The following is a 27,041-nucleotide window of genomic DNA, read 5'->3' on the forward strand; positions in this document are numbered from 1 at the left end:
CTTGGACTACACCATTTTATATGGGTGTGCTGGTTAAATGAAATTATCATATTGTATGCGGATTCACACGTAATGACCGCCCTTTGTAGATTTATTGTATAATGCTATCACCCCTTTTGCGTAATGGTATCGTCTGCGCTGCCCCCGAAGCAACATGGCTGCCGATTTCGGAGCTGCACTAAGAGTCAATTTTCTTGAACTGAAAATTGCAATTTTCAGATGTTTAACCTATTGATTTTGAGCCAAATTTTTTTTTTTTGGCCCATACTGAACGGTTTGAACACTGGTTTAGTCAATTTGAATGCGTTTTGAAGGTGTTGACAATGTGTTGACACTGTGTTGACGCTTCTGTTAGTGTTGACGCTTATTAGTATGACCGGCTTCGCACAACACTAATGAAGTCCAAAGTTACTCCGGTTTTCTTTCAATCATTAAATGATGATGGCCTCAATAAATACAAGTAAATTTGATGATGAAACATCAATAAAAACTATATAAGACTCGTTTCTGCAAAAATTTCGAATGAAATTGGAGGAAATCGCGAGTGAAAATTTCTATTTACGTTCAGAAGAGGTCCCCCCAAAAAAAAAATTTGCCGAAACGACACCGGATTCAGAGCGCATGCATCATGGGCTTTCCCTGGATACCAAATTTACCAAAAATAAAGTTTGTGTTGAAAAAACAAAACAACGATGTTGTTTTTACCCATAATTTCGTGTATGGGCCATTATCGGAAGCGAAACATAATGAGTTTGGGAGTAACTATAGAATGCAGGGCCACACCGAAAAACGTTTTTTAGTAGTTGGATGCGATGTGAAGAGTGGGGTCGTTGAGTAGAATGGCACTCTTTTGAGAACGAAGCAACATTGGTATATCAGACTTCTCCTATGCGTACGCGGGTATAGTACGGTATGAACGTACAAATGTAGATGTATAAAAAAATAGAGGGCGGAGAACGAAGCAACGTTGAAATATATGAGACTTCTCCTATGCGTACGCAGGTATAGTACGGTATGAACGTAGATGTATGAAAAATAGAGGGCGGTATAAAGAGTGAATTATTGGCAAATACGTAGCCTAATATACGAGTGAGACGGCTTGGGATGTCTTGGATGCGCGGATGCGGGGTGGATGAGCATGAAGTCATCAATAGAGGGCGCTTTATTTACCCCAGGACTAGTCCGAGTAACTTGGACCCAACTTATCGCCTTTTTTAACATTTGGACATGGTCTGGCGATAGTGGGGTCCAAGCTAATACCGCGACCTGGACAACATCATCCTGTCACTGTCCCAAAAACAAACATTTTCCAACAAAAAACATCAGATTTCACCTTCAAAACGGCCTCCAAATTACTAGATATGCCACCTGAGGTACAAGTAGAGATCGATAATTAACCCTTACTCTCTGAGGGTAGTTTACTGCATGTCAGTTGGTTATGCCAATGCCCTCCAGCTGCAGTATATTGGAGGATAAACTATCTTGACTGTGAAGGCTCCAATTGGCAGGAGTTGGAGGCCCTGGAGGGTGCCTGATACTGACCAGCTGGGGGCACTCACTTTGTTATCAGAGGACTCTCATTGTTCTCTGTGGCATGTATTGGAGTGCCTGTCCAGTTACCCTTGAAATGACATGGCAGATATTGGAGGGCCATGCAAAAAACATAGGAGATTTTCTTGAGGCACATATTGGCATGCTTTGGAGGGTCTAGTAGGGTAAGGGTTAAGCAGTCCTTCATTTAAAGAAAATCCAGGAGAGCTATAAATCGCTCTCCTCAAATATTTGAGGAGAGCAAATCGCTCTCCTTAAAATCTACGGATAAACAGCGGTAAAACGACGGGTTACCATTGTTTTTGTTTTATTTTGAAATAAGGATTTATTCAAGGGGCTGCATTATTATTAGTTTTTGCATAATAACATATGCTCAAGTTGCGTTACTTTTTTCGTTTTTGTAACTGTAAGACAAGGTAAAATTTATTTTAAAAAACTAACTAAATGGAGATTAATAAAAGGTTTGACTATTGCTTAGGCTTTCATTTTTTAATACAGTTGTCAGTTGGTTCATCACTTGATCATACTGGGAAAATGGAGAGTTAATAAACGGCACATAAAGCAACTGAATACTAAAATTATATGAAAGTTTCAGCCTGAACTATTTCAATTGCTCTACGAAAGCTTTACAAAAAGGGCCTCAAAATGACACAAACGTGCCTTAAGTTTTATCGAAAATATCTGCCGTCGATAATCTTAAAAATAATGGAAAATGCAGGTCAAGTATGCCATATACACAATGCTAGTCACGACGAGAAACTGGCTAACAACGTCTGAACTTCGCACTAGTACGAGCGTTTGTGATGCACTGTGTGTGGTGGGCCGGCAATGAGACTCGTTTTACGGTATAGGATTTCGGTGAAACACGCTGCATCGTTTCACTTCACATACCAGTAAAACTTCCTCAAAATAAATTCATGAACACGGGAAATACATACACAGACAAGAGAGATCAAGTTCTGTGAATAAGCTTGCAAAGATCGTCCTTCTTAATCGTTGTTTTCTTGGCATTTTTACGATGTCTATTCCGTCCGGCCTGCACGCAAAAACACTGTACGGCAGTGCATTGCACCGCGCGCGACTATTACATTGACTGGTTACCGCATTTTCAGTATGCCTTCATTGGGACTTAGTGCGCGGCGCAGCGGGAACCAGTCATTGCTGCACTCGCACGTACGGGCCCACGTGTTTTCATGCAGCTCTATGCGATATGCAGATTGTGCATGCACAGTGTACAACCGCTGTACGTACGTACACACACGATCTTTACAGTACGTGCGAGCTCGATGTTCGTTCATTTTTTAGCGATGTCCAGCGGCATATTAACGTGAGTTTGGGCATTATACCAACGAAAAATATGTGTAGCTTCAGATTTGAATTCCTTTGCGTTTTTATCACTTCTTATTTTTAAACTTCCTGTGTTTGACGAGCCCTCTTTTGGATTTCTGAGGAGCGCTATTTTTGGCGCTCCTTCGAGACCGTTCGAGGAGCACAGTAGGAGCGCCTGCGCGATCGCGCTCCTTAAAAATGAAGGACTGATTAAGATGGTTGTACTGAAGTTTACTTACGATCCGGAAAAAAGTGAAATTTTCCGTCCATTTCGGAGAGCTCCCCTCGCGATCTTAAACACGTTAAATTTCCGATTGTGTTTAATGTTTGAACGACGCGATTTCTTCTACATGCCCAGCATACATTCGATGGTCCCCGTATCCCGAGTGCGATTCCGTTACCGAGCGCGCGCGATGCATCGATTATGATAATGAGTAGACTGGATCACGTTTGTAAACACATGTGCATTTCAAACGATAATAGGGAGTTGGGAACTAGCGCAGCTTTTATGGCGGATACCAGTTCAACCTGGTTCCCGATTCTCTTTTACAGTTCGAAATGCACATGTATGTGTTTACAAACGTGACTCATTATCATAATCGATGCATCGCGCGTGCTCGGTAACGGAATCGCACTCGGGATACGGGAACCATCGAATTTACGCTGGGCATGTAGAAGAAATCGCGTCGTTCAAACATTAAACACGATCGGAAATTTAACGTGTTCAAGATCGCGAGGGGAGCTCTCCGAAATGGACGGAAAATTTCACTTTTTTTCCGGATCGTAAGTAAACTTCAGTACAACCATCTTAATTTTCGATGTCTACTTGTACCTCAGGTGGCATATCTAGTAATTTGGAGGCCGTTTTGAAGGTGAAATCTGATGTTTTTTGTTGGAAAATGTTGGTTTTTGGGACAGTGACAGGATGATGTTGTCCAGGTCGCGGTATTAGCTTGGACCCCACTATCGCCAGACCATGTCCAAATGTTAAAAAAGGCGATAAGTTGGGTCCAAGTTACTCGGACTACCTGACTACCCCAGGACCCTCTACTGTATTTACCCTATCGAAGTGGCTATCGTTACGGCACTCGTTGTTTAGCGCCCTCTACGATATTTTTTTGATACGCACGCAGGTATATAATTATTTGTTTCCACACGTGTTATCGAGCAGTGCGCCAGCTCAGGCGATAGAGGGTAGGATTTTGCACCGCGAGGTTGCGGGTTCGAATCTCAGTTTTGCACTCGAATTTTTTTCCTTTTCTAACCTGAGGCTTTGGAGGATTTTTTTTAAAAGGGAAATAAAGTCCGAATTTCATAAAGTTCAAATTCACTTTTTTCCTTCTAATTTTATATTTTCTTGTCATGTTTTTTTATAAAAGTTGCCAGGTTGCAGTCTACCGTAACGATAGAAAATGGGAAATGCGTTACGGCTGCCGTAACAATAGCCACTGCGTTACCCTATAGGACCCACTACTTCATTTCCCTATCTAAAATCAACCCCAACCTACCCACTCATTCCGTCTTGGATGCGTGGATGCGGGGTGGGCATGAAGTAAATTTTTATCAATAGAGGGTGCTTTATTAGATGCCTGGATGTGCGGATACGCGGATGCGGAGTGGGCATGAAGTACATTTAATTAGAGGACGCTATAGAAAACCGACTGCGCATCCACGCAGCCATGGATGCGCGGATATAGAATGGAGTGGCCCTGTATTCTATTATAGTTGTACTATGGTTGTACCTGAGTTTGACATGCCTACTACGTACTAGGCCTATTTGCAAAATTGATAAAAATCAATAGGCTGCTGTCCGGAAACTGGGCACAATGCTTTTGGAGCGACATTTTTAAAAATAACAACCTGACAATTTGCAACAAAGGTTTGTTTCATTTTAACTCAAAATCATCGACGCTTTATGTATCTTAATCACAATCACAACATTCCTTATGTATAAAAGAACTAGCGACTTCGGTTTGCATAGGGGGAAAAGCGGGAAATAGACAAACCTGGTTAAATTCTTGGTCCACGTCGTCGGCATACAAATCTATGTCCACAGCGTCCGCCATTTTGAATTGAAGTCCCGGGGATTGCGCTGGTAATATATAACCACAAGTACGTCGACACGTGCGATGTACTGGACAGGACGCAACGCGTGGGACTGGGTACCAGTGAATGTATTTTGCATGCGTAAAAAATAAAAGCATGTGCGCGCTTTGTGTGTCTTGAAAGCGCTGAAGGCGGGACCAATATTTTCTTGGGGGGGGGGGCTTGGAAAACGGTGTGTTAACTTTGATAACAATGAAATTCGCGGACCTAGGAGAGTCAAGAATCGACAGGAAAAATTAACCAGAAAGGTTGAAGGTTAACCAAAAAATGAAATATGCCAAACAAATACATGTAGGGCCTAGTTGGAAAACTTAAAATTTACTTTTACTTGAGTGCACTTTTTAAAGTTGGTGCATGCATATTAATTATTGTGCAAGCCCTTCAAAAAGTAAAAGTAATGTATTTTTCTCCCAAAAATGTTCAATTTGTCTTTTTCCGATTTTGGGCGTCTGCAACACTCGGAAAAGGGGTTTTCATTTTGCGCTCATGTGACCCCGCCGCCCTACGAAGCCGAATTATGGTCGTGCCGCTTATTTATTTCAGTGTTTTTCAAAGGTGTCCAGAAGTTACAACAAACATTAATCATTAGGTAGTATTAGAAAAAAATTATAAAAACATGATATAATTTAGAAGAAAATTAGACAAGGTTAATCACAGTTTTTACACTGGCAGTAAAAAGACAAAAACAAGACATTTTTTGTACCATAAAATATTAAACAATCGGGTTCTTGTAGAGGCGCATAAAACTGGCAAGAGTGGGAGGCAAAGGATGTTTACGTGTCGCAGGGATGTTATTGAAAGAATTAACTCCACGAGATGCATAATTTGAATGTAAAACCATAATAATAATAAGAAGAAGAATACATCATAATTCAATATCTACACGGCGGTGGAGTTTTTCCGTTTGATGTATCATTCAACAGTGAATACCTTTTATACTGCCAGGAAAATAGCAGCTGAACAAAAATCTATTAATTGTTTTGGGGAGAAACTCGAAATAGCACGGGGAATGTACATGTTTAAGGCATCAGGGATAGGAGGTGGGACTCCTCCTCCTCAATTAGACTCGCCCCTAGGCCCTCAACCAGCAACATTGGGGTGTTTGTTTGCCTGGGTTTTTTTTTCCCTTCGCAGTTTAACATTATTTGCAGGACATCCCATCGAACTCGGTGATAAATTGCTGGAAATAATCCACCAAAGTTTCCATCTTTCATTAAAATATTAATTTTTAATTTAAAATTCCAAAACTGCAAACTACGGTGTTTAGCAATAAACAGTTTAAACACTTCCTGTTTACACTTTGTAAACACGCTTAAATATGTTTAGAGTATGGATGGATAGTAACAAAAAGTGTTTAGCAATTGAACCTTGATGATTATAGGAATTGGATACGTAATCGTAATGTTTAGCCTCTCTAGACGTGTTTACAAATAAAAGTGATATACATGTATAGCGAGATTGTGTTTCGAGTCTCGCCTTGTTCAACCATCACGCATGCTCATTGTTGTATTATACAAATCCAGCACGGAAACAACCTCAGCACAATAACACCGGTAAGAAGGTCTCCGGAATGAATTATAAGAAGCGTGCAGGTTTCTGGTGACTTGTGGGGAAATGAAAGATGTGGAAATTAAAGACACTGAAAGAAATATGCTTTGCTTTTTCAAATGGAAAAAATGGTCAAGCCAATTAGGCCTAAGTGAGTAAAGGCATAGGCCCATATAATAGATCCGCATTTGCAATTGTTATAACGTGGCACGTTTTGTTGGGTTTTGTCATATCAGCCATTTTTCCAGCCCTTTTTATGAGCTCCATTTTACTGCCCGTTTTACCTGGATGGGAATTCCAATTGACTTCAGTCCTGTTTATTTTGTAATTTGTAATTGTTAAAACATGTGGCCCGTTTTGTAGGGTTTTGCGATTTTTTTCAGCCTTTTTTTCACACCTTTTTATCAGCTCTTTTTCAGCCCTTTTCATCAACCCTTTTTTCGGACCTTTTTACTTGGATAGGAATTCCAATTGTCTTCAGACCAGTTTATAAAGTTCTGTGGGTGGCCATTGTTTTATTCCTTTTTTCTATTTTGGTGTGGAGGGGGTCTTCTCGATATTTTCATGTTTTTGGGGTTTTTTTCTCATTTCAGTTATCAATATCGATTTTTATCCGAACCTTTGTAATTTTACCTTAATTTGTAATCAGGGGTATGGATGAGCACATCATTTGATGACAGTCGTTCATTCCGTGACAGCCCCTGCTTACATTTTAGATTGTATTTTTGAACTTAATGTCTAAAGATTTAAAAAAAAAAAAAAAAAAAAAAAAAATTAAAACAAAAATTGTACTATTATCAAAAAGCTTGCAACTTGGATTTAATATCGTATTAAAATCCCCTGAAATTATTCCGTCTGGCTTGCTGTTATTGAGCAGAAATCAAGAAACGTATGATTTCCAATGTAGGTGATTTAAAAAAAAAGGTTATTTCCTGAAGTTTGGAATAAAGAGTTATGTTCACGAAATCGTACGGTGGCCCGGTAACGACATTTTGATGTTAACCTTTTCAATATCAACTATGAACCTTCGCAATGTGAACGTTTCGCAATGAGCACGTTGTACGTTGCTTAATGTGGAAGTTGCTCCTTGTCATGTGTGAACGATCCATCTTGTTCATATTAATTGTTCGATCTTAATCTTGTCAATGAGGACCATGAATCATGCTTGATGTCAATGTTCCACTGTGCTTCTTCCGTTCTTCGCCAGTTTGAAGCATCCTGAACACACCCCTTCAGGACCGATTCATCGTTTTGCAGTACCATGGGCGTCGCCAAAATTGTTTCGGGGGGGGGGGGGGAGCAAAGCACATTTTTTTTCCACCGAAATCTTTGTACTTTCTTAGCATATTCTCAATTTATTATTTTTTCGAGGGTGGGTGGGGGACATATCCACCCCACCCCGACACCCCTGCAGACGCCCATTTTGTTAAATGTGTATTAAATTAATAAGCAATATGACTTCACACCTCAATCCGGTCAATTTGCAATAAACAGGGCCCAACCCAGAACTGATTGCAATAGAATTACTATCACTGAGTTTTAAGTAATTTTACGGCGTAAATGCAATGGGGTGTACCCCATCCCCACCCTAACCGGCCACAAGACCTTTACCCCATCACCCCAAATCCCGGAGATTGTAATTTAATATAGCTCTATGGTTTACACCCTTCATGCGAGCTGAGAGCATTGCCAATCTGTCGCGCCCTTATATCGGGCGCAATTCGGACCTTTACAAAAACCGCGCCCCGGTGTCAAATACAAATACGAAACTCCCCCTTCTTTTTACTTGAGCACTACACGTATGCTTCATCATGTTCTAAATGAACTCAAAATTAGTAGTGAAAATTCCACTTTTGAAATTGCTCAAAAGCGTGCATACATTGTATTTTACATCAGTCTTCATGTAAAAGCCGATACGCTCCTAATCCCGGTTACCGGTTCGTAAGTGTGATGTCATTTCAACTTAAACCAACCACGCCCACTGCACGTAGAGTAGAGGCAGCAGCATTGTACGTATACATGTAACTATTGGAACCGCCGTAGTACGAAGTGGAGTGTTTAGCCAATGGGCGCAAGTAATCAGTGGTGCTTGGGCCGTGACGCGGTCACCTTCTTACGAACCGGATGATAGACCGATCCATTATTAAGACCCGCCCAATGACGTTTGACCAATCACAGCCTAGCCTTTAGTCAAGTCCCACGCACTTACCAGACACGTGACGCACCCCGGATGCTGACACATACAAAGACTAGGACGAGCGGCGTAGCATCATGTACATGTGTATATGGAGATCAATGCATGGCATCATGGAACTTAAAATGGAGAGGCGCACGTGTTGGTTCCCCGCGTGAGCAGTGGGCGGGGCTTCACATATCGGTCTATTATACGACACCAAAAAAAGAGAAATGTTTCCCCACACAAGTTTAATTTATACCAGAAGTCGTTTATTTTATTACAACCACTATAGCTAAAACAAGATAATTTCAGATTGAGACGTCTATGGTAAAATTAATGAATAGATGAAATATACAGACATGAACCCTTAGTATATTTTGACCCAAAAAATCCATATTCTAGAAACCCTCGGCCTCCTTGCATAACATGCATTCAAAAGATTATGTACAAATTTTAAAATGTAAAAATAGGCATACCACAATAAAAGCGACGCTTTTCGACATTTTAAGCATGCATTATATCACACTATCGAGTTTATAAAGCACTTTAACCTATGAAGAGCTCAAATTTTGTTCAGATTTCTCAAATTTTGTTCAATTTACATTGATATCCTTAAATGTTGGTGCTTAATTTATGCAACGAAAAACAAGAAACAAGACACTCCTTGAATGGCTCCTGGATCCTGAATATTCATTTGAGTATAAATATTCATGATTTTCATAGAAGTTTTGAATAATTGTATTCAAAGAGTTTTGAATATTTAAATTTGTTCGATCAGTTTCTCAGGACTTCAAATCAATGTATCATTGTTTCTTTGTACAAAGCCTCTTACATTTGATGACAAAATTGTTCTTTATTAAAATACAGTGACAAGAATATATAGATGTTTAAAAATAAGCCTCTAAATATGATCAAATATCACACATACAGAAATGGATTTTTTTCTTCTAAGTACCCATTTTAGAGTGAAGCTCCCCACCTTCAAGATAATGGAACCTCCCAGCATAACGCACTTCAGTGAATTAAAATTTTCAAACACTCTTGCTGATGGCGAGCTTCGTTATTAACGCTATAAGAAATCGACATACCGTTGAAAAGTCATGTTGTCATGTCTAACACCATTTACCCGAGATGGTAGTCATAAAAATCGATACAAAATTGAAAACGTCCTATTTATATTGAGAGAAACTTCTTTACAGCAGCCTCAAAACATTTCAAATTTGAGATGATATTTAAATATTTCTGCGCTCCAATCACTCTTGTTTTCGCGTGACCGTATTTTCCCCCAAGATAAGCATGCGCCAAATAGGGCAGGCCTAAGTCTGGTAACTCATGTTCTTATGTGATGAAGGGGTTAGGTTTTAGCTCCGAGTTCACGTCCCCTGAAAACAAGGGCGTGACTTTGTAAACATCACAACTCGACGTGATTGGTCATGGCACTATAAACTCTTAAATGAAAAATAATAATTTATTCATAATATGAAAATCGCTTCAAAAAGCTGCCAAGCGTGAAAAGATTTGTAAATTTAGAATTGTTACGGTTTTTTTCAGTTTCCAAAAGTCTTTTAGCTATTTTAAAAAACTTTTTATTGTTCTTTCAAATTTGGGCAGGAACGTTAAATGGCCAGTTGAAGCAGCTTTGTGAAATGACGTCATGGTTGCTAAGTCGCCATCTTGGTTTTCTTTCTCTCGTCTAATCTTCCGACTTGCCAACACCCCTGCAGACACAGATGGCGAACACCATGGAGAAAATCTGTCATAAAATAAAAAGACAAACACACAATAGTTACAAATCCTAAAGTTTATGAATGGAGAGAATTTACATTGCTTTCCAGATAATTGGCTAAGCTATCGGGTCAACATTTTCTGACTAATCGATATGAAGTTGTCGGTGGTGTCAATTTTTTGCTCAGCATTGAATTGGCGCAATTAAGTGCAAAACACACCGCCGTGGGCTTGCGCTTCTTAAGTTGGTGGGCGGGTTGGGCGAGTGTGTGAGTGGGCGGAGTGGGTGAGTGGCAGAGTGGGCGGAGTGGGCAAAGTGGGCGAGATGGGCGGGATGAGCGGGTACTTAACTCCGCCCGTTATACTGTTTCCATGTCACGCATGTATCACAGCTTCGCGGATCGCCAATGAGTTTCTATGGAATACCTGCAGTTTTGTGACACTGATGCGCATGCGTCTAATTCGCATATTAAATCACGCCCCATTGCATTGCAAAATTCGCGGTTGTAGAACCGTCGTGGGTTGTACCACTTGGTACTTTTTTTTAACAAACTGCTCAAGTTACTCTACTTGCGGCTTGGTGGCACGACTCGGAAAATGCAAGATTATCATCTTAAATCAAAAATTAAGCCCCATTATAGTCGTGTCTCGAACTCAGATGACAAATGCATCAATTTTGTGTATCCCGCTTGGTCACTCAATCGAGCAAGCAACATCAGCCGTGCATGCAAAATTATATTATGGATGCACTTTTGCTCGTATACATGCAGATGTAAATGACTGTATGGTCAATAAACCTGGCTGGGAAACAATACGTTTTTTTATGAGCATTAAAATCATGCGCATACCAGTTTCTAGATTGTCGATTTGGTCAGAAAGTATTCAAAAAATGGTCGTCTGGTTTTCTTGTGATTTCAATATTCTTGAAACTCGCAAAAGGCTCCTCAACATGGCTTTTGGGGGGCTTAAGCAACAATCCAAATTATAGTGTGACTTGTGAAGTATAATTAAATCAAAGCGAAGAAGGACTGCAATTTCCAACACGGTGAGACATTGACTTTTTTCGTCGTCAATCGGTTTTTGGCAGGGTTTCTTTCATTCGACATGCCTCGTTTTCCTTTCATTTTTATCCATGCGACTTAAGAACACATGCTTCTCACCGTTGTTAGTCAAAACAGGCAAATAATCTACTTGGGTTTCCCACCGATCGCTTGACACAAACACACAGACAGAACCATTGCCATGACCTGGTTTGAGGCAAATTATTGGCGGGAAAAATTTGATTTGGGTTTGGAATTTCCAATCTTAAAATAACATGCACAAATGTGAATGGACGACAGTCAACGGTTGCTAGACGGATATACATGACGTCATATCATGTTAGTAAAGGATAATCACCTTTGCTAGGGGAACCAGACTATTGTATCCACAAAGAAAACCAAGCGGTGCAAGTGCCATCTTTCACTGTGTCGATATTATTTCTAGGCCTTTTTGTGAAATTTGTTGCAAATAATGCAAAATTAAAATCACTGGAGTTGAGAATCGCAAACAGACATGGCGGCATTCATCAAACGTATCCATTCCTTCAATCCTCACCATTTATATCCCAACCTTTTTACTGTTTCTTAAGAATGATGGCCAGACACATGGACAGAACCAGCCCCATTACCTGCGTGAAATTATTTCAGTAATAACATCCACAATGACATTTTAAAAATTCAACGATAATAATCATAAACAACTTGTTATTTACAATAAAGAATCAATGTGTGAAATAACATTTGAGCAGTTGAATAGGGAGCACATTTTCAAAATGGCGATGAGCTTCGGATTTTTAATGGGTGCACCATTCTGGAAAATATCGACCAGCATTCATTGAATTACCCCAGGAAATTTAACAAACACCGAAAGAGGCTAACTCAAGCTTTCATTTGATGTACGTCGGTCGTGAACACATTGGAGACTTGTGATTATTTTTTTCAAAATGTTTTGAAGCAGAGAGAATAAATTTCGAGGTCAATACCGCAAAGGATTGTTGGGGATGTGGTGGACACAACATGGGGGCGCTGTTTACTTTCGGTAAACCCTTATGTATAATTAAATAAATAAAAAAGGGCATAATGTTTCCAGGCAGGAAAGTATCTCGGTCAGTCCAGTCAGTAGCCAGTGTGCAGCATTCGTTAATTTTCGGGTATATGTCATTAGCCAGATTGATCAAAACCAAGCAGCGCCCTCTTGTGTCCGCCATATTTCAAATTTCTTTCAACGAACTCACCTCCAAGAAAGCCAAGCCGAGACCAACGCCACCGATATAGAGGGCGCGACTCTTGACCCAATCCTCGAACGCCATGTAACAGCCCTCGGTGTTGAGATACTCGTTGCGCATCATCTCCGACACGCCCACGCCGTAGCAGTAGGTCAGGTTGGTCGGCATTGGGAAACCGCCATCGGTGACAGGTGCGAGGTTGTTGTCCACCTGAATGGAGCCAAAAAGCGTGTGATTGAAACGAGTCCAGTATACTCTCTAATTTCCGCAGATTGAAACTACTAGACTTTAGACGAAAAAAAGTGCGAAAATCACTCTAATTTCACCTTGGAACACGTGTGTATTTTGAAAATCACTCTAATTTCACCTTGGAACACGTGTGTATTTTGAAGAAGAAGAAAAATCACTGCGGTCAAAATTCTGGTGATGATATCACAATCTTTTCGATTGAGTGAATTTCACTATTAAGGCTATGGACGGTGCTGTTTGGGCTTCCCACGAGAGTTGTAGGTTTCCCAAACTTGACTTTTTTTGGCTATCGGTGTATCTTCGGTTTCAAGCTTCAGCTTCACGGTTTTAGGCATCTTACCAATCGTCTCAATGCGTGTTTATTGGCTCTCAGCGGACCTACAATATCCTAGAGCCAGAGCCCGAGATGAAGCCGTGATTTTGAAAACGGTATATTAAGGATGTGAAGGTCGGCACATCACAATCAGATCGAACTTGAGAAGTAGTTGTGGCCTGTCTGTTCACCCCCCCCCCCCCAACACACACGCACCCAGCTCGTTTCAGTGTACTATACTCATGAGGACCTGATCCGTTCCTTGTTTTGTTCCCTTTTGTTTGTACTAACTTATTCTCGACAGCTCCCATGAGGTTTGTACACGAATTCTCCCGAGGACCTGGGTCCAGGCTTTTGGGCCCATTGAAATCGCACACACACCATTGTCCCAAGTCCTCAGTCTGAATGGATAACCAACCCACACATTCTCGCCAGTCTCCGCCCCTATAGGTCACATTAATCCTACCTTGCAGCAAGTCGCCGGCCATTCCGGTTTGAGAGATTGCCCACCAACCATAATATTCGTGTTGTTGCCGTACCAGGGGGTCTCCATCCAGTCCGTGTAGTTGTTGGTACCGCAGCACTCCAACTGGTAAAAGAACAGCAAACTTATCAGTAAAGGCCTCACTCGGCTTTCTATCATCCTCTTAAACTTGTAGCCCTATGCATTTCCATTTCTCATAAGCCTACTAAATTGCATTTTCAACAGCATTTGGGTGAACCAATGTGTACTCTATATTCCTATCGAATCAAATACATGTAATAACTCACTTTGGTAAATCTATCCTAACTGTTGTGGTTATTTGTAATTGTACATTTAAGAAGTCATGATTAATGATAACCACAACATTAGGTAGGATTTACCAAAGTAAGGTAAGTGTGACGGCGCCCTCAGGAAGTCGTGCGTAAGGGTCACAACAGCGCCCTCTAGTGAGTGTGCATAAGGGTAAATGCCACTTACCAAAACCTGCAGGGCGTTCCAACCCACGCTGTACTTGTCTTCGTTTTGCTCTCCCTTGTACATGTTCATCGTCTTGCGAAGATTGTTCGTCACAAATTCATCCACCTAAAAAAATATTAATACCAAAAACTACTCTCTAGCTCTCAGCAAACTTCGTTAATTCAGTTCAGTTCCTGTTTATAATTCTCAGTTCCATTTGCTTCAGAATAGAAACAAATATAGTCGAAATCATAAATTTTCCTGAACGAAACGAAATGCACAACGACATTATGAAACCCTTCTGTTTTTCTTTTTCATTTTAAGCTAATATTCAGTCCAAGGAATGCGTAAAGGCAGAATAAGTAGTTAAGATGCGTAACGAAACTGGTCTCTTTTTCCCCCCAGAAATCCTTGAGAATGGAACTAAAAGGCAAACAAAGAATCGAAAGTGAAGCAGCCAAGTTTACCTTGTCTTTGTACGCAATGATCACGGCGCATCCGATGAGCTGTGCAATGAAGATCAACAGCACGATGATGAAATACTGAAGAAGAAGAAGAAAACCAAAATGGAGCCAGTTATTCACTTGAAGGTCAAAAGACTATTTTGATACTCTTTTAAGGTTACAGAGGCAATTGTGAGGGCGTGGTTTGTCTAGGGACAAACGCACCCTGACCCTAACCACACAGTCTAGCGCCTGGACTCGAACCCCAATCTCTACAATCTCCCAATCTCACAAGACGATAGCCACCTCAAGCCATTTCGTTCTTTTTCATTCATTTCACTCGTTCTTTTTGATTGTGAATGTATAATATTTCGGCAGGGAAACTGCCCCTGAATTAAGTTGTCCTGTGAAAAACACAATCCACATGTTGGCCCAAACGGGATTCGAACCCGAGGCAAAGGAAGTATTGGACAGGGAAGTATATACTTACAATGATGAGCATGAGCCTGTTCTCCATCCACGCTCCGCAGCAGCCCAAGAAACTGACCACGAAGATGAAAGCTCCTAAGGCGATGATGAGGTAGGCGCCGCTCTCGAGGATCGGGTTGTCAAGGATGGCCAAGATGTCAAGATTGTAGGGGCTGGTCACGACCCATATCCCCACCGCTAGCAGAGCAATGCCAACGATCTACACCAGAAAAAAAATCAAAGTTTAAGAAACCATTTCCAAGGTGGCACTTCGCGCGCGTGTGCAGCTGGTACGCGCGCACTCTGTGCTCCTTGGACCAATGGGGTTCTCGAATTGCACGCGCAATTGACAGGTGCACGGAGTGTTGCGTAACAAGCTAGTTTCATCTTAGACATACGAGTACAGATCAAAATACTTTACTCACAAAGAAGATGATGTTGAAGACGATCAGCAAGATCTTGGCGCAGTTAGCGCAGCCCTCCAGTTTAGCCATCTTATCTCGAAATTATCTCTGTCGATGAAAAGAGATTTAAAGTTTTAAGCGAGATTTGAAGCTGATGATGGAGAAGTCAAGCTGTGGTGGACGCTAGGCTTATATTTCTTTCTGATGGCCACTGAAGATCCACTCGCAAACGTTCAAGTTAGACAAAAGCCACGTTTCATGGAATTTAAATGGAAAGGTAAACTTTCAAAAAAAATATTAACTCAACCTTGTTTTCGTTAATAACACCGCGACGCGTACCGGTAGTGACCTGAAAAGTGAAAGTGGCATCAAAGTGCAAAACACCCATTCAAAAAATGGTGCGTTCCAAACGAGTAAGTTGGAGTTATTTGCGGTCGCAATGTTTGTCAGTTCATTCCTCCCCCACCAATCAACAAACCCTTTCAGTAGGCGGAAGAAAATTGCTTTATTTCATCAAAATAAAAAGCTATTTTTTTGCCACGGTCATTGCGCATGACGTTTGACACGGTCATTGCGCATGACGTTTGACACAGTCATGCGCAAACCGCATAACAAGGTCAGCTCCGCCCACCGACGAACGCACTGCGCAAAAAAAGTTGAACTTGTGGTGATCGATGGCTGCCCACTTTCGCCATATTAAAATACTCATTTCGTCAATGGCGTTTTTCTGGCTACGCTTCATTTGCGTATTTCGCATGACTGACATTCAAAAGGAGGAATGCAAAATATTGGAATTTTCTCCACAGGAAGTTCATTTGACTCGTGGATATTGGTAAACAACCTGTGTGGGAGGAAACCATTTCGAGACATCCCACGTAAACACTTAGAACCCACTACGTCATGCAATTTCCAATTTTTGTTTTTTACATGCATGCTTAATTTTCCCCAAGGCCTTCGAATAATTAAAGTCAAGTTTGTGGTTTGGACTTCAAAAGAAAATCACAGTGGAATTTTAATTCAAAACCAGTTTGGACGTCAATTCGGGTCATGGGGACCGGATTTCATTGCTCATGTCATTTCCCGGATGCGCAGCTAACCACCAAACACAAGGAACGTGATACATGTACACTGAACATCAATTAGGCGACCACGAGAATCATTTCAAAATTAGAAGCATTTATTTTATATCTTCCAAAACCTGCCCATATTTGTCAATCAGACATGGTTTCAGGCACGCCTACCTTAAACTTCTGTTCATGAATATGAAATAAGTTGAGGCGACGTTCTGTGGGATCCAACCTTTTCATTTTTGTTACACAATTATTCACAGTTTCCTTTTTTTTTTATTCAAAATTTCCCAAAATTGCCAAGTAGAATAGTTCATGTCTCTTAAATGTCGAGAAAGGCTATAGGCCCAGTTCTGTGAATTGTGGCAGAAATGCAGAGTTTTCCCTGCCGAAAAGCAGGCTCTCAAATTTTACAAAACAGCTCAAATATATTTCGGAGCCCCACTTTTGAAAACGTTTCCGTTGTTGTGTTAGTCTTTTTAGCCTTTTACAAAGTAAACCGTCAGGTTTTCCATGCACATAATACTCGGACACCCTGAAAGCTAACTCGTCAAAGTGAGTTATTTTAAGTAAACTTGTGTCAATGTCAACACAAAAGTTGTAAATTCTGTGAACAGATCCGGGGTTGGATCACTATTATATACCTTTTCTATCGCTTGATATAAGTTTACATGAATCGAGGTTGGCCATAAAACTCGGGAGAATGAATCAGATCCTGTTGTAAACGGCGCAAAATAACCCCTATTAAAACCGGAGGGTATTATAATTCAGGTCAGAGTTGTCGCGGGCTGATTTTGGTAAACAGAGAATGTTTGTTTGCGATGTCGCATTGGTTGCGCCATTAAAAATTCTTTGTTTGAACTTTGCAGAGTGTGCGTCATCGTGCCTGTTGTGCGGACGGGACATGGTTGCGTTAACCCGATGAATGTATTGTTTGGGTGTTTTTCTGCTATATACCGTTGAGTATTTCACCGAAAACTTATGAACTTTAGTTGGAAAGGTGGTTGTCATTTCCTTTCCAATGAAAATGCAATTAACCTGAGGGTTTGCAACGAGCATTCAATAATAAGTTGTTTGCCCGATTCGTCAGAGTCGACAACAAAAGTGTTGGATTCAATCCTTGAGGTGCATTCATCGTCCTATGTAGTTAATGCATGTTACCTATAAAAAAAAAAGTTTGAGGTAGAGCCAAGACCTAAAACCGTTATAAATTAGGGTAAAGAAATTATATAAAATTAATAAAGAAAATGGAAATTTGACCTTGACCTGTAATCCTCAATCATACATAAGCATGTTGAGGAATTTCATATTTACGTTGAAATCGAAGTCCTTTTTGTTGAAGGATTAAAAAAGAAAAGGTCCCTGTATCCTATAGTTGCTTAGCAATGAGCCTCGGCTTCAATGCCAATTTGAAATTCGTCACTCAAGGAGTCCGTGGCTAGACTAGTCAGTGTCTGGTACCGAGACGTTCACATACAAAGTAAACGTGAAGTCTATTACAGTCTTTCATGCTCTATATTCATGATGACATGGATGACGGCGTACAGTATTCCCAGCAAGAAATTATTGCTTATTTGCATGAACGTTGCCTGAGCCGTCGATACATTATAGCAAAGGCATTAGACTCATTATAATTCGTCAAGGTTGTTCGATCGACAAAAAAAGAATAAATTATTTCAGGTAGAAAGAGCAGAATGCAGCACTCTATAAACATAGGGACCAACGTCTGACATTTTTCCTGTCTCTGTTTCAAAACTTTGTAATTTGTCATTTAAGTGTCGCTAAAAATTACTTCAAACTAATTTTCATTCGTTGGGTAGGTCGTTTACTTCCCATGCATTATCACTCTTGGAGGAAGAATGTACCGTAATTAAAGGAGCGCACCCAGAATTAAATCATGGATGACAGATGTTATGGACAGGAAAAATGGGGACACCATATTTATATATAGAGGTGCACATGTATTTTCCGTTTTGCTCATTTAACTCAAGTATATACATTTAACTTACAATCTCATCGAGCCCACGCACGACAGGGAAAGGAATGACTGGGATTTTCCGTTATGGCTGATACGTCATTTAGGTGGCCATACCCCTTTAAGTGAGTGACGTCATATGCCAATTAAGTCATAATAGCTGTGAATGTCTTCTCAGAAGGGCCAATATCCATGGAGCAAACATTGAACACTATTCTGCATTCATGTACCTCGCGCCTTGGGCAAATAATAGCTACGCATGGTAAATAGTAAAATCGCCTTTGCCTTGTAAATTTCAGGGATTTTTGTCCAAGTCCACTAGTGTATACGCTATAGTTATCAGCATGCAGTTGCACACATAAAAGAATGATGCAAAGATGAAGTCAGCTACTGTGACTGTCTTTATAGCCTACGTGAGAAAATACAGGAACTGCATGTTAAAGGAAATGACGTTAGGCTTACGGTAACGCTTTTATAAAAAACATAAAAACCAAAACACGTTCTCTTATGGGGGGAAAATCAGAGTCAATTTCTATTTACCCATATATGCATAAAAGATATCTCATTTCAAGATACATAACACTATTAACACTGCCCACATATTCATGTATGCGCAGCTTCGAACATCCTGAACTTAAACTCGTCACTGAGTTGCAGCATAATGGCATAATACATGTACATGTGTCCCACTAGTTCGAGACCAAGCCGAAATCACCAAGCGAATCGCTCTGAACACGTGTTTCATTTTCGCCATCAGAGCATTCGAATCCATTTCAGTTCAATCAGTTAAGTGATTGAGCAGCACCTTTCGTTTATGTCCACATTCAGATTTGTTTACAAGACTTCTTTTTCGCTTTTAGCGGGCGATTTCAAACATTCACCATTCTATTTCACTTTTACTTTAATACCATCGGCACCAGATAGGCCTACAACTTTCTTTTTCATGAACCGTCAATCAAATTAGCTGTACCTGAAATCAATTTAGAAAAGGTAAATGAATGCACAGGTAAACGTAATTGTTGTCTGTTTCTCAAAACCGATTGCACGGACAATGAAAACATTGAACTTTCGATGAATTGAAATGGGATTTAAGAAAGTGCATTGAAATTCAGACGAAAATGAATGACCGATTTTCAGCAGTGAATGAACATTTCAGGAAGTTGGCCGGGAAAACCTATACACTCCTGTGTCTTTTTTTTCCAAGAAAGTGCATGATCATTCACGCGAGGGACACAACCACTGCAGCCTAGCAACCAACCGGGATCCCTCTCTGCTTAATAATACAGCTTGAAGTCCCATCGGTATCCTGACGGATTCGTTACCAAGGAAACAGCCCCCTGTAAAAGATTAAATCGTTCAACTTGGCTCAGGTAAAGCGGAAGCTTCATTGCCTGTACGTATAGAGCTGCATTACAGCTACGCAAAACCTTTGCTTTTAAGCAAATTTATTACAAATAAAATAATAACTTGCTGAAACATTCGTTCCGAAGATACTTTACATTTTTGTTTGTGGAAACCGTGAACAAAAATGAATGTTCACTCTCTTTCTGTGAAATCCTGATGGAAGCTTGCGCGGCTGTACGAGCTCAAAATTCGGCACCCAATTGAAACATTTACCCAAGTTGCACCTAACTCAGGTTTACATTCGCTCACGGGTATTCGACTTTAATTGGGCGCTGTATCCGGTCCAGCTCAGTATGTATTAAAACTACGTCACATACAAAATTGTAAAAACAAAATAGGGAAGGTGTAAACACCTTAATACAACGTGGTTATTGATATTCATATGAGCAATTTCTTCAGAAGGTCCATCTGTAAAAGCCATTGTCTGGCTTTCTCATCATCATAATCTTCGCCTTAATTATACTGTCGCGGTAGACGGCCGCTATAACCAGTTTCATTACCAGTGGAAAATCACATGGCGTGTACATGTACATCAATTCAATCAAAAAGTAATAGAACGTTTTTCTTCACAAGACAAAAAAGGCTGCTTTCTCGTCACAACAAAAATAATTTTGATAAGATGTTTAAAAAGAAAGAAATGAAATTAAAATGAGTAACAAATAAAAATATTACTCTAAAACTCCCTGGTCAGTTGAACCAAAATCCGAGTTTAATCTAAAACCAGACGAAATAGCAAAAAGAATCATCGGCTTTATTGTTTTCCTCAAAGATCAACGAATAGGCCTACTACTACTGATTACAATCTATGGCGTACTGTCATGCGAGCATCGGTGAACACGTGCGGGTATCTTTTCTAAGAATGAATATACAATTAACCCTTTGAACCCGAAATGCCCCAGTTTGTCTGTTGCGCACGCAGTGTTCGACAAGGAGCGAATTGGGCGTGGTTGTGGGGACTTTATAATTAACATCCAACAGTGACGTCACAACTTGACCTTTCTGGTTCGGACCTTTCGGTCATTTCTAAACGTTCACTTTATAACACGAAAGGAATCGGTTCATTTGTCTTGTTTGTCACGACCAAAACGTCAACAGGAAAAGTTTCTTGTTTTGTTCCACCCGGGTGGGTGCAACCAGTTCAAAACATTCCCTTCCATTTGCACACCAGAACATATCGGTTAGTTTGATACTGGTCATATTTCAAATAGATAAAAACGTCTTATGATATCCGGTATATTTTCTCGAGAAATTCTTAGAATTCATTTTACACGCGAACTAGTTACTGAAATATCATGTTTTCGATCAATTCATCCAAGCATGACTTAGTGTAATATTTCAACCGAATTCTTAGACAAAACCGCATGCCAACTTTATGTATTTTTATCTTACCGTTTGCTGACAAACCAGTTGATGGATGTTTTTTTTGTCGATTTTATTTCGAAAGACGCCAGAAACGAACAAGAAAATATCAGTTTTTTTCACAGCTCAACACACAATGACTTATGCGGCAACACATCAATAAGCCTATGTACCTAGCTCCAACAAACTGCCAACAAAATTGTCGCGCAATATGGGTGTGTCATACCATACAGGTGCGTGTATAATGGCACTGCGCACTACTCATCTGTTCAATGAATCAACAACAAAAACCCGGAATGATTATTAGGCTACACGTCGCTATCGCTAATTGGACAGCAGTATGCGCGCGCATCGGTTTAATTTATGCTTCCCGTTTTTTATGAATATTTTGTGATCGTGGATTATGTGTGGCCTATAGCGTTGGCTATTGTTACGGCCCTTGCACTGGGGAGATATAGCCTTGTGTTACACTGAAGGCCAATGGGAAATGCGATTGACCACACTGTACATGCAGTACCGAAATGTGTAAATAAACGTACGTAGCTAGGTGTATAAAAATTATTTTGGAAAATAAACGACAGTAGAATTCGAACAGATAACTTTAGCAACAGTGATTTCAGCTGGCCTCAGTCTGCAGATGGGGGATGGAAAATAAATAATACATTTTATTATTTTTTGTTTTCTTCAAAAGGGCTTTTATTTAAATCTAAACCACTCGATTAAAATTTGAAACTACATGTATTATTTTGAAAATCGTGGATGACGGACATAATGGCGGGGTTAACGACATCTGAATGATCGATATTGGCAAATTGGAAGTAAACCCTTTCGACCTCATTGTCAATTATTTTAAGTGGAACCGAAGTGGGACTGGATATCAACTTAAAGGATTCGTAATGATGCGGGTTTCATGTAGATGCAGCTGGCCAAATATCCCAAACCAGGAAAGCGAAAAGTAAATGTCCAACAGACAATTTGAACTAATACTATTAACCTTTCATCACATACAGTTCCACGTAATAAGACGGCATCCTGTGTATATTGTTTCAGCCAGGTTGAGGTCCAAACAATTTTTAATGGAGTTTCCTTGTTTTTTTTGCATCCCTGGGTAAAACTAAATGTTAAAAGCATACGAATAGACAGGCAAGAGTCTGGTGGCACCAGTTGAGGATGGATTGTGCATTCATAGAGCCTGGGTACCAGATATCACCAGGTGATTTAACGTTGGACCGGTTATCTCACACGCCGATCTATCCTGCATTGCATCTTGGCATGTTTTCCCCCTTTTTTGACACTAAACATTGAGAGCCTCAATTAGCGTGGACATCACCGGCGCAGTAAAAATCCATAAAAATCTGGTAGCCTTTGACATGAATGATGGATGTGCTGGGTTTTTTTTTTTCTGGAACAACAAAATTGATTTATCGATTTGCCAGCTATAGTAATTAATTTCTAGTGTGTGGACATGAACGGAGTAGGATTTCTTGCAACGTCACTGGTAATCACTAGCTGATTTAGTACCCATGATGCATTGTGGGTTGCGTCTACCGCAGGCCCTGGGTCCTAGCTATACTTGTTTGTGATTGGACAATAAAAAAAATGCCATAATTGGGTGGGGGAACTTTGAGCAATCTAAATTGGTAAATTTAATCAATAATGACATATTTTTGAAGAGATTCTATCAGCAGTTTTGATTTGAATTGAACTAGTCTTTAACTTAAAACTTATTAAAAGATCACTTTTTTAAATTCAGACAGAATCAAGACCAAGATTTTGGACTTTTCATGTAGATTTTACATCAACAGGTCAAGCCGGGTCATGGGGACCGGAAGCGATTTAATCTGGCCCCGTGCTTATCTCACCCCTGACAGGATTCACTTTAATGAGTTCAGGGACTCAGCGCCGGATAACAACCTTTTGACCCAGGTCAAACCGACGAAAGGCCTCGAAACTAAAATGGTAGCGTTTGTGGTCATGCATGCTGACACTAATTTAGTCGTAACAGCAATATTACTGATCAGCTAACGCTCTTTAAATTCAACACAACACATATTGACACACACATTTGCGTAACAGTCTGGAATGCTTCATGCAGAAGCTATTTCTGAAGACGATCGGTTATTGGACCGAAACCTCGAGAGGGTTCTTTAATCCTTCCTTGTATATTGAGGAAGTTCCAACTTTGGGAGGGCAATCACGTCCCGTCACGCTGGACCGAAACGTCGAGAAGGTTCTTTAATCCTTCCATTGAGGAAATTCCAGAAACCCACCACTAAAGGAAACTTTGGACTACAACTAGCAAGGGGAATCACGTCCCTCACTGAAACCGAAGGCCAGTTTCTCTTTTGTTGAGAGGATTAAACAAATGAAAAGGTCCTCAATTCATACAATGGGTTAGCGCTGAGAGCCGTGCACGGTTTCAATGCTAATTTGAAATACATGTACATGTACTACCTTTCTCAATCCTGGAAAATCCTCAGAAAACCTCCCCGTGGGTTTTGGAAGGATTTGGGAAGGGATTAAGGGTTGAATAAATAGCTGCTTAAAGAAGATCTTAATGCGTACATTTTTCAAGGGCTGGTGCTATCCAGTAGGCCCTACATGCTTGAGTAAACTATGCACCTTAGTTATAATAGGAGTTTTTCTGGAACAATATCTTCCACAAAGTGACAACCACCATGTCTGTCATGCCCCCCCCCCTCTTCCTCCCCCTCCCCCTGACGGGGTAGAACTCCGTAAATACAGAATAAAGGTCTATATCCGTTCAGTTTGCAATAAAAGCAATCCATATTGACCCTACACTTTGTCGAAAGAAAATGAGAAACATAACGCCCCAACGGACGTGTACCACACCTATGTGTTTAGTACAGTATTATAGCATGACTCGACCATATCCGATTTTCGGACTGCGTGGGCGTGGCACGGGACCACGTGACTGTGGAGGAATTACTCAGAATTTCCATTCGTCAATGAAAGCAGAAATATAACAAAGTCTGTACTACACACAGCCAGAAGCATGTCTGTTTAAATTATCTTTAGTTCCCTTTCGTAAGGGACATGATGTCTGTAATATTATTATAACAACTTTGGTCATTCTGAAAGTTATTTCAAAGCTTATATATTTAATGTTTAGGAATTAGCTTTCGCTTCGGAAATATCCAACGATACGGTCATTAAAACAACATGTTTAGTTTTCTATGCGTGCAATTATCTACAAGTAATAAAATCAGTTACTTAATTGTTTCACTATGTAAAACTATGCACTTGAGGCATTGAGAATGAGTACATGTAGTTTGGTTGTAACGACTAACAAGTTTAGCTTGAGCGCCTTCGGTTATTGTGCATTTGGAAAGATTCCCATATATGGCCATCACTTGTCACCCTGCATGTGCACAAACTCTATGAGACTGGTTTAAAAATATCTATTTTCTCAGTAAATACTTGAATATTTTCCCTGCTAAATTTGACTTTTAAGGGTATATCATCACTTTCTGATGGCTGATGTAGGTCACTGAAGGGAAAAATTAGTGACGGTCAGATATGGGAATTCCAAGATTTGATTTTCCTCACATCATGAGAACCGTTATTTAAAACGCATTTCAGCTTTGAAAATGAAATGAACTTGTCAACAAAATGGCAGATTTGTGCAAGTTTTCGTATCTGAAGTTGAACTGGACTTCGGTCTTTTGTAGAAAAGTAGAAGGGGTTTGGAAAAGTATCGGTTCTTCGAATCAAATTTAACAGCATTGACGGCATATTCTTCTGGGATTTGTATGCTGGATGTAATTAGATATGCATGGCAGATGCCCTCGGCCCATCCCTTCGACCCGTTTAAAAAGTTTGAGGACCGGGATTTTCATTTGTTGACAAAAAAACCGGATCTTTTCTCTGTCTGATGTGTGCTGTGCCGTCTCCTGCAACAATAAGCCCGGGTATTTTATTTGCACAATAGACCACTTGTGCATTTGCAAATACTTCAATACTCGACCGTGACAATAAATCAAAATGGATTTATTCTTGGTGCTGGCACAACAAAGTTCAAAGTAAATTAGCTGAAGGTGTTGGTATAATAAGCACAGTCAGTAGACTTCCTTTACCAATTACCGCTGCAAAATTTCTACCACGATTTTTCTTTTGGATAAGCAAAGAAAATGTCCCCCTTTGAGGGAAACATGACGCCACTTACTCTGTGATGGTCAGTCTTTATGTTGCAGCATATCTTTTTGTTTTTTGTAAAAAATGGGGAAAATTTTTGGGAAAGAACGTTGCATCCTGACGCCACTTTTTTTCATCATATATTATCTCAATGAAGGTCAATCATTGCAAAAGTGTTGAAAAAACATGAATCTGGGACTGAGAAACATTTCCAATTGTCTTAGAAAATATTTTGAAAATGCACTCAACTCTTCATAGACTTTGTACACAAAGTGGCGTCAGGATATTTTTTCCCAATATTTGAAACTAAATTTTATGCCAATTCTGCGAGTTTTGACTTCATAATTTTTTTTTTTTTTTTTTTTACAGAAAAACATGTTTTTGAGTATATGTGGACATTAGATGAGCGGATCTCCTAGTAAATATTTGAATAAATTCCAGAAGTATATTTTATACACATTTTGTGAGTTACTCCTTAATTATCACGCACAGAATATCAAATAAATGTTTAATTCCAAATAAAAACTCAGTTAAGTTCTACATTGCTTTTTGACGGATAAAGCAAAACATGATTATCACTGAAGTAAGTGACCCTGAAACATAAAACAGTGCGCACGTAACAGAGGGTATAATGCATTTGCGAAGGTACGATTCCAGTTTGAAATTCGGACCCCATTGAAAACAAGGATCATTGACTGTACAGCGCTCTCTGCAACACATAGATTTGGTGTCCGCATTTCGAGTCAAGAATTCATGCGACTGAACGACCACGCCCAATAATTCAGTGGACAACATAACTGCGTCATAACTGCATCATGTAGCCGTCCGTTATTTTACTTCAAGTTCCAGATCACATCGAGCATAAGCTGCCTTTTCCGCGTTAACTGTTTCAGATTCGTCATGTTTGTCTCTTGACAAACTTGTTTAAAAACCTCTTGTAAAAAATGTCCAGTTTACTCTTATCAACCACAGAGTAGGGAATGCCTCACCTTAACCAGGTTCGTATTTCTACGAACGAGTTTTCGTCAACAGAAATGTTTTACTTGAACAAAATATATGGGGGAGTAATCTTGTACATTATACATATCCCTTCAGCTCTGTGAACACACAATTAGGCTTACTGTCGTATACGACAACAAAACAATTGTACAAATTGTAACTGTACTTACGTGCACGGTGACAGTCAGGGAAATTTCCTAGGGAGATGTTTAGCGTCGGGTTAACCACACACGAATAGTCACACAGCAACACAGCAGTTTGACTTGACTAAACGGTAGACCAACCCGACTTTGTTGCACCTGCGCAGTGGCGAGGGCGGGGCTTGTGACGTCGCGGGATGACGTCATTAAGAGTGAAAGTGGCTGAATAAATGAATGAACGCACTGTGTGCTATCTACGTACGATAGCTCTGTATACTATGGCTTACCCGTGCTATTGTGTTTGGAAGTAAAATCGATGTCTAGCATGGAATAGTGACTCGTAACAAAAGCAGCCTGTTTGGCGGAGGCCACTCGGTCTTTTGTCCTTGATATTCACGGCACAATGATGTCAGCGGTAGTCAGG

The 27,041-nt window shown here is 40.2% G+C and overlaps 2 protein-coding genes across 5 annotated transcripts in view; both read right to left on the reverse strand.

Annotated features, from left to right (window-relative positions):
- LOC119724295 (cleavage and polyadenylation specificity factor subunit 6-like) overlaps positions 1-5,016 on the reverse strand; it is a 37,953-nt gene extending 32,937 nt beyond the window's left edge. For both annotated transcript variants that reach the window (XM_038195290.1, XM_038195283.1), the window contains exon 1: positions 4,887-5,016. In XM_038195290.1, coding sequence (XP_038051218.1) covers positions 4,887-4,946 — 60 coding nt within the window. In that variant the 5' untranslated portion in view covers positions 4,947-5,016. The remainder of the gene's footprint in view (positions 1-4,886) is intronic.
- Positions 5,017-8,957: 3,941 nt separating this feature from the next.
- Positions 8,958-26,800, reverse strand: LOC119724309 (tetraspanin-18-like). Of its 3 annotated transcripts, XM_038195317.1 has the most exons (9): positions 26,648-26,800; positions 15,540-15,626; positions 15,137-15,334; positions 14,671-14,745; positions 14,225-14,329; positions 13,730-13,852; positions 12,711-12,911; positions 12,032-12,104; positions 10,334-10,463 (listed from the first exon to the last, which is right to left on the reverse strand). In XM_038195317.1, the coding sequence occupies exons 2-8, from the start codon at positions 15,606-15,608 to the stop codon at positions 12,051-12,053; spliced, it is 825 nt and encodes a 274-aa protein (XP_038051245.1). In that variant the 5' UTR covers positions 15,609-15,626; positions 26,648-26,800; the 3' UTR covers positions 10,334-10,463; positions 12,032-12,050. The 3 variants fall into 3 exon arrangements, with proteins under 3 accessions (XP_038051230.1, XP_038051237.1, XP_038051245.1); XM_038195302.1 differs by lacking the exon at positions 12,032-12,104 and having other exon boundaries at positions 8,958-10,463; positions 26,648-26,799; XM_038195309.1 differs by lacking the exons at positions 12,032-12,104; positions 26,648-26,800 and adding an exon at positions 21,354-21,496 and having other exon boundaries at positions 8,958-10,463.
- Between the last annotated feature and the right edge of the window lie 241 nt (positions 26,801-27,041).

The sequence above is a fragment of the Patiria miniata genome, unplaced genomic scaffold, assembly GCF_015706575.1.
Source record: "Patiria miniata isolate m_02_andy unplaced genomic scaffold, ASM1570657v1 HiC_scaffold_1, whole genome shotgun sequence".
Classification (NCBI taxonomy): domain Eukaryota; kingdom Metazoa; phylum Echinodermata; class Asteroidea; order Valvatida; family Asterinidae; genus Patiria; species Patiria miniata.